The 11,276-nt window shown below is 35.0% G+C and overlaps 2 protein-coding genes across 2 annotated transcripts; both read left to right on the top strand.

The window, feature by feature from the left end:
* The first annotated feature begins 947 nt into the window (after positions 1-947).
* Positions 948-6,323, top strand: LOC129286080 (uncharacterized). The gene is made up of 10 exons (XM_054922112.1): positions 948-1,129; positions 1,213-1,314; positions 2,084-2,259; positions 3,021-3,124; positions 4,038-4,097; positions 4,177-4,361; positions 5,445-5,515; positions 5,684-5,803; positions 5,906-6,024; positions 6,155-6,323. Exons 1-10 carry the CDS (start codon positions 1,084-1,086, stop codon positions 6,246-6,248), a joined length of 1,077 nt encoding a protein of 358 aa, XP_054778087.1. The 5' UTR covers positions 948-1,083; the 3' UTR covers positions 6,249-6,323.
* Positions 6,324-8,542: 2,219 nt separating this feature from the next.
* LOC129286593 (leucine-rich repeat receptor-like serine/threonine-protein kinase BAM1) lies at positions 8,543-10,189 on the top strand. Its single transcript, XM_054922540.1, has one exon. It carries the CDS (start codon positions 8,815-8,817, stop codon positions 9,982-9,984), a length of 1,170 nt encoding a protein of 389 aa, XP_054778515.1. The 5' UTR covers positions 8,543-8,814; the 3' UTR covers positions 9,985-10,189.
* Positions 10,190-11,276: the final 1,087 nt, after the last annotated feature.

Here is an 11,276-nt window from a genome sequence, read left to right as displayed (position 1 = left end):
CTGGACCGGGTTGACCCGGGTTGACCCAAGTCTAATTCATGGGTCAAAGCCAGTTCTCTCAAAATCAGCCGGTTCAACCCGGGTCAAATGCCAAATTGGTTCAATTGGTTAAACCGAATCGTTTTCTTCAACGGTTGGCGGTCGGACCGTTCGATCCGGTCCGGTTTTGATAACATTATTTTAGTGTTCATGAGCACAAGCAAAGTCAGGGACTCTCACCATTATCTTGCACAATAAAATCATAACATACGTGTCCAGTATCTTGTCAATGTATGCTGTCAATGTCACCAGGATTAGAAGTCCCATGCTAAAGTCAAGCGAAACTCATGACCTTCCAACCAAGTTGCTTGCTTTAGAACCAGAGTAAGAAAGTTTTGAGGACAATAAGTATGGCACTATGTCGAGGATGTTGGTACCAACATTCTCTTTGGTGAAATGAAGGAGAGAGAGGAGAGTGGGGATCAAGGGAAGAGAGACAAAGATGGAGAGTATTTTTTTATATTATAAAAAATATAAAATATGGTGGGACCCATGATATAATTTTTGTAATAATAATATATTAAAAAAATCAAATGTAGGACCTTCATGACAGAATAACAGAACAATTTAATGTCAGGGGTACCGATGAATAAATTTCTAATATTAAAAGATAAAAACGATACTTAGTTGAGTTAAAGTTATTTGTGATATTTCGTACATATTTCAAGGATAAAATTAACCTTAATCCTATATTTTTTTCTTAATTAATAAATTTAAATAAAAATAATATTAAAAAAATACTCATTAACATTCTATATAAAATGTCTAAAGAATACTTCCAGAACGCCTCGGGTAATTCAGGCCAAAAAAGAAAAACAAAAAAAGAAAGCTTCGGATAAGCAGGAAGTACTTCACTAAACAAAATTCACAACTAGGCTTACGAGGCCACGTGTCTGTCTCCATGGTCTGAAATATGAATGGTCATCTTGGAACGAGAAGGAGCTAGCATTGCCCACTCAGTCGCCCTACCCACAAAAGTAGAAGATAAAAACAGAAGTTTGAGCACTGCTTAGTTTCGGTTCACTCCCAAGAATAGCAGCCTCCATGGCCCTTGCTCAAGTCTCTGCTTCTTTCTCCGTCTCTATACGCGGTAACCCATTTCGATTTCTCCCTTGGCGGTAATTCTGGTCCCAAATATTCATATTTAACTATAATTCATCAATTATTCTGCAGATGTTTGTGCTTTCAGCTCACTCAAATCCTCTCCTTCTCGTCGTTTTCCCCGATCCAATTTCGTTCCCAGAGGAACTTCCTTTGCCTCTGGTTCCCCTCTGTGTAAGAATTATTGCTTTGCTACTTGTTAATTTGTTTCCCTCCCCTTGCATTTGGGAAAACTATGCCGTCTGTCATCTGAACAACTTTGGGTTTACCATTATTTCTTTTGAAGATTTTTTTCTGATTCAATCAAATGCGTCAGTTGTTTGAAATTGAAATGAAGTATCTTGAGGTAATTTACACTTTACATAATGTGCTGTAGTGCTGACCTTCAAATTGGAAGAATATTGCTTATGGATTTTGTCGCATAGGATTACCCTAGCCCCTAGGAAACAGCTTCCTTCCTTTCGCTAATTTGTAAAGTCTGATAAGTGGAATATAGAGAAAACCCTTTGTTGGAAAAGTGGTCATTCCAATCCACTTGAGACCCTGTATTCATAGGCAAATAGTAAAAGTGAAGTCATCAAACTTACTAATTATAGCCCTACTTACAACATGTTTTCAGCTAGTATTATAGTCTAATCAGCATTCTTCTAGCATTCAACTATAAATTAATTCCAACAGCGTTTATCTTCATTTTAGGGAAAAATGCTTTCAATCTTGTGATAACAAGTTTTTAGAAGAAACTGTGAGTTAGCTGGCCAGAAGTGATGGATGGAGATATTTAGGTGAAATTGTGAGTTAGCTGGCCATCTGAAACATAGATGTACTTTCAAATACGCTTTTCCCTTTTTGGTTGAGCGTGAGAAGGTGCTAAACAACGTAAATATAACATGCCAGCTATTTAGATAGTGAGCTAAATGGCACTGATATTTGGCTTTGCTTCTAGTGATTCGAAGAAGTTATGCAAGGCAGCCTGCTTGCAAAGCAATGCCTGTTTCAATAAGGTGTGAACAAAGTACCCAAGGAGGGAACAGTTTGGATGTGTGGTTAGGCCGGGCAGCTATGGTTGGCTTTGCAGTGGCCATTACTGTTGAAATTGCTACAGGGAAGGGACTCCTTGAGGTATGACTTATTATACTGCACTTAGCCGGTCACTTTCATTTGATAGCATGGCTAAGGTAATGTTTAATCACGGCAGAAATGAGCAGGGAAAAAAACAATGCATCATGCCCATGTCTATCTTATGAGGCTTGCATGACTTTAATTTACGCCATGAAAGGGATTCTTAGCAGCTGCCTACCTTTTATAACCTGATTATCGCTTCCAGAAAATGAAGACAATTTTTCCCAACAAAAATATGAAGACATATGCAGATTGACCTGTGTAATGATCTTGTTATCCCTTCAATGATTTTAAAAGTGAAGATAGCTGCAAGATGTGGCTATCCAATTCATCTTTTAACCTGAACAACCACTCTCAATGGAATATTTGGTCCTCAAGAATGAATAACTTGATTGGCATCCTCCGTCTTAGCTGTGGGACTACTTGTTATTTGCACCAGTAAATGAATCATAAGCCGCTGGCTATTGGCTCCCTTTCGTACTAGTATTAACTTTTTTGAACAGTTTGGCGACCAAATTCAAGTGCCTTGTGATATGTATACTATTTCACGTGCTATTTCTGGTGCATATAAACTAAAGGTAAGACCAAGTCAATTAGAACTAACCATATGATTTCTTTGTGGAGTTCTGATACCTTCTTACCCCTTTGCCTCTCCCACCCATTCAAGTGAATTCAACTATGCAAGTGATGCAGCGAATGATTATTAGTTGAATCTATGGCTCCAAAAGAATACTTATATTCTTGTATCTTTAATTACGCAGAACTTTGGGCTCACCGCTCCGCTGCCTACAGTTGCCTTGGGAGTGACAGCCTTGGTTGGTGTTCTGACTGCAATTTTCATCTTCCAATCAGCCTCAAAGAACTAGTCACTTTTGTTTAGAGTTCTCATAGCCATTGCATGTAAATTCCGTAAGTCGGGGTTTTTTAGGATGAAATTTTACCCTTGTTCGTTGTCTAATTGCTTTGTGGCAAAGAAAGGGATTGGAAGTTTCGAATCATAACAAGGCTTCTGTATTTATTTGCTTCTTTTCATCCAATCCAGGCTGTAGTTTATAATCTCCCCCCCCCCCCTTGTTTTTTAAACTTTTTACTGTTTAATCTTCCATTGTGTATCAGTTTAATGAAATGTCAAGGCTCAAGGGGTTTTCTTCTTCTTCTTCTTTTTTGAATCAGACGATGCAGTATTATGTATTTTAAAATAAGAATGCCCGAAGAAAAAATTGCATATAAAAATTTTCTTTTTGAAAAAAATTGTATAAAGTATTTTAAAATTACAATGCTGAACAAACTAGAAATGAAGTGTTTTTGTTCCCCACTGCCCCCCCCCCTCATAACATTAAAACTAATTATATCCTAGTGATTGGATGGGGGGGAACGGAAGAGAGAAGAGATTCTAAGGAATCCAAGTAATCATTTTTAAAAACTAGAGTAATTTGTTAGAATCTCTCCTTCCCTCCTTTTCACTTTCTTCCAAACAAACATTGCCTTTTTTTTTTTGAAATAAAAGTGTATTTTTACATTTGAATCAAGCGGATGAATCTAGAAAAGCTGAATTGGAGATAATACAAATACCCGAATAATTGAAGCATAATATTTTCTTGGAGGATCAACTTTGGGAGGAGTATGGATTAAGGAAACTGCAAGCGCCTGCAGGCTTTTCTGAAGTTGAACTTCAAATTAGACATGACGTGTTTGATAAATGATAAGTACTCCAGATTTGAACTTACAAAAGCGTAGCCTTCTTTAGAATATGATGTTCCGTTGCTTAATGCGAACAGTTTTGAAGATTGCACGTTGAAGATAAATTCTCACTTTATTCCTAACTTGCATTGGGAATCGTGTGCCCCTGGTTCTTTCTTGTTCCTTCCTAGCCATGCTCGCTTTCTCTTCTCCGCATCTTCTCCTACATGTATAAAGGAGTAATCTTTCACCTCAGAATTTTCTTCCTCTCATGGGTACGATCATATCTCGACTTGGAAAGAGGTTCTTCCTGCACAAGTGTGAATTGAAGATTCTGATACTGGGTCTTGATTTTTCTGGCAAGACCACCATTCTCTACAAGCTCAAACTGGGGCAAACCCTCAGATCCATACCCACCATCGGTATGTATGTTCTCCTTGTCTTATAAAGATTGAAATTAATAACGGACAAATCTGTTACTATTAAGCAAATTTCATCATTAATTTTAAATTTAGTGACCGGTGATCCGTCACTAATTTTCATTACGAATATGTTGTCACTAATTTAGTTACCAAAAATAATTTGCTACTAATTTAATAATAGAAAATATTTGTCACTAATTAATAAAGTTTTGTCACTGGTTGAGTTGGAATGACCTTTCATTCTTAATATAATAAATTTAATATATATTACTTAATTTAACACATATATTTAACTTAAATTTATTTTTTATATATTTAATATATTATTATTTAAATATGTTGATAATATATATTATCATATACACATTAACACATAAATATATAATTCAATATTTATTATTAGTTAATAAATATATTATTTAATACTAAATAATATATATTATGAAAATAAATATTTGTATGTATCGTTTTATATTATCTATGTTATAATTAAAAAAAATTTCACATGGTAAAAATTTTATTTTATATTTAAATTTACATAATAAAAGAAAAATATTTCTTATTTTTATATCATTTTATATTATATATTTTACTTATAATAAGAAAAAAATTTCGTGTAATTATTTAATTTGATAAGTTTAAAGATTTTTTATGTGAACCTCTCTATATATATTATAAATTATTTATTTTTATAAAATATTTGACCTCATTTTTCTAATTTTTTTACTAATATAAGAATTTAGTGGCAGAAATTAGTAATGAATTTAAATCGGTCATTAAATTTATAAAATTTGATTAAAATGTGATGATATCCTATTTCCATTACTAATTTATGTAATTAGTGATAGATTTCAGTCCGTCACAAAATTTCTATCACTAATATTTATAATTAATGATGGATTAGAGATTCGTCATTAAATATCTTTTATTAATTTTAATTTTTCTAGTAGTAGTGAGGTGACTAAGCCAAGCCAAGTCAATAAATCCCGCAAAAAGGAATACAAGTTTTCTCAACATTTACATGCAATGCCACTTGTATAGCATTCATCAGAAATGATAGTCCTTTGCTGATATATGGACCAGGTTTTAACGTAGAGTGTGTGGAGTACAAAAACTTTCGCATTACTGTCTGGGATGTTGGAGGACAGAACAAGGTACTAGAATATAATTTTAAAGTTGACCACTTTGATTAGGTCAGGTCTCGTGAATCGTATGACATGAATATTGACAGAGGAACAAACTAAATGTACACAGGAATAATGCCTTGTAGGTTAATTTCGATTTATTTAAGATGATGATCGATGACTTAGTTACGTTAACAGATTCGACCTTTATGGAGACATTACTTGCACAATACACATGGACTGGTCTTTGTGGTGGACAGCCATGACAAACGAAGAATCTCGGAAGCTCGCTGTGAACTGCATAATATTCTTAGTGATGTGAGTCTACTTGCCAAGGTTTAAGATTAAGAATACCGTGTAATCTGTCTTTTGTGTGTGTGTCGTTGGATTTGACTCGTGTATTGTTGTATTCTGTTGAAGTTTGAACTCCGCAATGCCACACTTCTTGTGTTGGCCAGCAAGCAAGACGTTGAAGGTGCCATGACTGTTAATGAGGTCGCTGATAAACTCGGCCTGCACTGTCTTCGACGTCGTACTTGGTATGGCTTAGGCTTACTTAGCCACTTATTATCTCCCTTCCAATTGCCAACTATTTGATCAAAACATTATTTTCACTCTTTTATCTCAATTTAGTTAGTACCAGCAAAATTGAATGGTTGGACGGTGCAGGTACATTCAGAGTGCTTCAGGAATCTCTGGGCAAGGCCTCTATCAAGGTCTTCATTGGCTCTTCAACAATGTACAATTCTGCTGTGGGCCATGACCCCACACTAATTATCACAAATGTTCTGTTATGTTTTTTCCCTTTATACGACAAGCCTTCGATATATGGATTTCACTTCTAGCGTGAATTATAATTTTTCTTTAAAATCATGTAATTATGAAAGGGTGTGACTACTTGGAACTCGTCATGCTTTCTAATCTTTTTGTGAACAAAAAGCCAATCCCTTTCAGCCGAAGAGGCGAAAAAGGGATTAAATGCAAAATCCATCAAACTTGCATCTGACAGCTCTTGGTGGCTCTTAACCATACTTTTTTTTTTTTGAGGCATTTTTAATAACTTGTACAATCCATCTATTGGCTTTAAAAAAAAAAAATGAAAAAACAGAGACCCTACACCACATAATATAGTTGGGAGAGGATGGATGGCTGATATATGAACAAGATATTATGAAGGATTAGACTGAAGTTGTTGTCAAGGACAACAGCACAGCTTCAATTTATATATATATATATATATATATTCCTTTTTTTCCCCCTTCTTTTTTTGATGGGATCCTTAATGACACATTGTGTGCCTAATTTCACAAATAATCAGAGACATATTTGGGTAAAAGGACAAGAGCATGTGCTTGTGCTTGTGATATGGTAAGATTTTATCTCTGTCGGTTCTGATATTAATCCTAATAATTTCTTCTTAATTAACCAAGGCATTCAATCATGATTTTTTCCATTTTTGTCTTCCTTAAGTGGGTGTTTTAATGGACTAATTTTAAATAAACTAAATCTTCAGTGATTGAAGGAAATGATGAAGAAAATTAGAGATAGGAGACATTGATTCACGCAAATAAGATTCCATATATATATTTTTATCCCCTTTTTTAAATTGTGTTCTCTAATTAAAAACGATTCGGATTCAATTTGAAAACTCGTGAATTTGAATTATATAATTCTTGCTTCCCAAAGAGGATGCATATACAACATTTACATGTATAAAATACAGAGCGTGAGGTAATCATTCATTTACCTACTTTAGATTCTAGTGGTTGGATTAGCAAGTGTTATTATTTACATGAATTAAATTAGCAGGAATTGGGATTGGGAATCTAGTTAGTTAGAGTACCAACTTTTTGAAAATTACAGGATATTGTTACCAACTTAATCATTAACTAACTACAGCTTTAACAAACCAAATTTATAATAACATTTTTAAGAAAAAAGATAGATTATATTCAAAGAGTTGTTAAAATCAAAATAAGTATATTCACAATTCAAAATGCATTCCTAAAACACTACAAGCTACAGTAACTGCGTGTACTCTTTATTAACAAAATATCCATATCCACAATAGAGTTTAAATTGGGAGAATTGATCCATATGTCTATCTAATTTTTTTTTCAATTATAAATTAGGTCCCTATAATTTATTTTGTTTTCATCAAGTCTTTATAATTTGGTTAATTAAATGTATTACTCTCTAAAAATTACAATTATTAATGAATATTGACTTTTTTTAAAAAATTGATATAATACAATGCTTACATTTTTATTATGGTCTAATGAAAATTTTATATATAAAAATTATTTAAAACACATAACCTAATTATATGAATTTTGAATTATAAAAATTCTGAAATTAATTGTAAAATTATATAATAATTTAATAAATATAAAGAAGTCATTAACTTCATTTTTTAAAAGAGAAAATTAAAAAAAATTTAATAATCAGGGATTGACATATTTAATTGATTAAACTGATTAAAACAAAATAAACAATAAAAACGTAATAGAAAATTATGTAAAACAATCAGAACTTGCAAAATAATTTCCCGTAAACCAAATTGGGAGCACCAATCCTCTTTTGTTGGCTCAGTTTTAAGTTCCTCAAATGACTTTATTGGAGTAAATTGGGTTACAAGCAAAAGATTCACAACATTATTGACTGAAAACTAATGAATAAAGATATGATGGAAAAAAAATTAAAAATTCAAAAAAGAAGGGTAATTCTAAAAATAAAATTATATTCCCTCAATTTAAAAATATAACATATTTTTTGAGTAATTGAATATTAAAAAATATAAAATATTTTTAATCTTTTAAAATATAATAATTGTCTTTTTTTAAAAGTATTAAATGATTTTATATTTATTATAGAATATTTAATAAAGTTAAATATAAAAAGATAAGATTAATTTAAAAATAAATAATTATTTTATTAAAATATAAAATTTAATTAAAAATATTTTATATTTTTTTATCAAAGTGACTAATTTTTTCAGTGATTCAAATACTAAGCCTCTCCATCCAAGTTCAGGAACAATAAACCCAATCAAGCTCGTCCATCCTGCTGCCACAGGAAATCTACAGTTTTGTGCTCGTACGTTAATTTTCTGCAGCTTCTAGTGCTGCATCTCTAGCCCAGCCAAAACCAACCTATCATCTGCAACCATTTGGTCAACCCACTGTCTCCAAAAAATCCTCTTTCTTTCCTTCTTTCATTCATTACACTCTTTCTTCTCTGCTTTAGAACTCCCACTTCCCTCCTCCTTTTCTTTCCGTTTCTTCCTCTCACACCATTCTGTTTTCCTGAAATCCTCGTGAGATCTGGGAATGGGAACATGTTCTTCATTTCTGCAACACCTCTTCCTTTTTCTGATTCTCCTTGCACACCTTTCTCTGTTTCAAGCACGCACTCTATCTTCAGACCTCCAAGCCCTCAAAGCCTTCAAAGCCTCTGTTACTCCGTCTTCTATCCCTCCTTCTTCCTGCTTAGCTTCCTGGAACTTCACCGATGATCCTTGCTCTCTCCCTCGCCGTAGCTCCTTCGTCTGTGGCCTGTCTTGCTCCCCTGACTCCACTCGCGTCACTCAAATCACCCTCGACCCGGCCGGCTACTCCGGTTCGCTCACCTCACTCGTCTCCCAGCTCACCCGGCTCATCACCTTGGACCTCTCCGACAACTCCTTCTCCGGCCGAATCCCACCCTCTCTCTCCTCCCTCTCCAACCTCCAATCCTTAACTCTCCGATCCAATTCCTTCTCTGGCTCTATCCCTCCTTCCATAATTAACCTTCAATCGCTCCAGAGTCTCGACCTCTCCCACAACTCCCTGTCCGGGTCTCTCCCGAGTTCCATGATTTCGCTTGCTGGCTTGAGAAGTATGGACGTGAGTTTCAACAAGCTAACCGGGCCTCTCCCGAAGTTGCTTCCGCCGACCCTGATCGAACTCGCGCTGAAGGGGAATCTGTTATCCGGGTCTCTCAGTAAATTTACGTTCGAGAAGCTAAACCAATTGGAGGTGGTTGAGCTCAGCGAGAACATGCTCGCCGGCAAAATTGAGGCTTGGTTCTTTCAATTACCTTCGCTTCAGCAAGTTGATATGGCGAACAATAGCTTTACCGGAGTCGAGATCTCGAGACCCGTCGGAGGTAACAGCAACCTCGTGGCGGTTAATTTGGGGTTTAACAAGATCCAAGGTTTCGCGCCCGCCAATTTCGCCGCGTATCCTGTGCTGTCGTTTTTGTCACTCCGGTACAACTCGCTACGTGGCACGATCCCATTGGAGTACAGCCAGAGCAAGTCCATGAGAAGGCTGTTCCTGGACGGGAACTTCCTGATGGGGAAGCCGCCGGCCGGCTTTTTCTCCGGTAACGGTGGGGCATCACTTTCCGGCAGCTTGGGTGATAATTGTCTGCAGAGCTGCCCGGCAAGTTCACAGCTGTGCACGCCTGCCCAGAAACCTAGCTCTGTTTGCAAGAAAGTTTACCGAGGAAGACCGTGATCTCGATTCATGGTGTCTCCTGGCGTTGATTAAAAATAATAACGAAAAGATTACCACTTCTGTATTTTTTCTTAATTATTAATAGGATTAAGGGGTGTTTTACGTGAATAATAAGAGACCTTTGAAAATTACGATAATGAGTGTCTAGTGCATGTTTTTGAATTAATATTTAATAATAAAAGATGTCAGACTTACAGTTTTGTACTTTTGTCATGGGCATCGGCTGGTACTGCCGCGGGATATTTTATTTAGTTTTATGATATAAAAACTTCATCTAAAGTCCTATAATTTTGGAATTATCGAATATTATTTAATTAATTAATAAAATAATGTGCGATTTCTGAATTCTGATGCTTCTATTTTATTTTTCTCTTTTACGGAAAGAATAACACCTTTGTAGTTTGTATGAAACTGAAGAACAAATATAAACACAAACCACCGAGATCCTAAACAAAGCCAAGGCCGAGAAGATGTGGGAGATGTCGGATCAGAGGATCCTCTCCAACAAAACACTACCTCAACCGTTAGCCAAAAAAATAGAAAATAAAAACACTTGCAGCCAAATAAGTAAAATATAATCAAATTCAATTCCATGAACACTAATGGAATTGGGTGTAGTTACAATGTGACGTATTCAAATTTAAATTCTTGTCAAGAGAAAGTCCGACTGTATTTCGAATATGTTTACTTTTAATAAAATAATATTTATAAATAATAAAAACAATCCATGCTATGAATGTAAAATATTGGTTTCTACCATACACACAGATTGTGTAAGTAACAGGTAAAGTTTGGCCCAAAAAAACGTAGTATGGGAGAAGCATGGGAGAAGCACATTTTGAGGGTTCCGGTGCCGCTTGTCGGCAACTCCCCACTGACCATTGTCTCATGGGAAGGTCATTATCTTAATCATGTTAAAGCCAGAAAGCAAAGAAATAACGCAGTTACCCTTTTCTGTTGCATGTCATTATTCATTCATTATGACTGGACGATCTTCATCTCTTTAATTTATATAAACTAGAAAACAGTGACTCTTCTTCTTCTGGTCTGAATTAAGGATTGGAAACTTCTCTTAACTTCTGCTTAAATGATTCATTATCTATGATTCTATGATGACATTAAGTTGCCTTTTCTCTGTGATTTATTTAAGCGTAATCAGTTTCTAAGGATCCTTTGTCCTGTTGGACGCTAACTCCAAGCTCCTCTATTCGTTGCCTGCTTCACCCCTAAAATGGTGTCATTTCACATGAAGCTGGACTCTCTCTTTTTTTTTTTTTCCTTTCCTTTTTAAC

The sequence above is a fragment of the Prosopis cineraria genome, unplaced genomic scaffold (assembly GCF_029017545.1).
Source record: "Prosopis cineraria cultivar Desert tree isolate PC_DT_omini unplaced genomic scaffold, ASM2901754v1 PC11, whole genome shotgun sequence".
Taxonomy (NCBI): Eukaryota; Viridiplantae; Streptophyta; class Magnoliopsida; order Fabales; family Fabaceae; genus Prosopis; species Prosopis cineraria.
This window is presented reverse-complemented; position numbering and strand designations above follow the sequence as displayed.

Excerpts from the sequence above, each read along its gene's own strand:
- LOC129286080 (XM_054922112.1), top strand. The coding sequence starts at position 1,084 with ATGGCCCTTGCTCAAGTCTCTGCTTCTTTCTCCGTCTCTATACGCG. Across the intron at positions 4,362-5,444 it reads CAGATCCATACCCACCATCG|GTTTTAACGTAGAGTGTGTG; the intron begins GTATGTATGTTC and ends TATATGGACCAG. Across the intron at positions 6,025-6,154 it reads TGTCTTCGACGTCGTACTTG|GTACATTCAGAGTGCTTCAG; the intron begins GTATGGCTTAGG and ends TGGACGGTGCAG.
- LOC129286593 (XM_054922540.1), top strand. The coding sequence starts at position 8,815 with ATGGGAACATGTTCTTCATTTCTGCAACACCTCTTCCTTTTTCTGATT.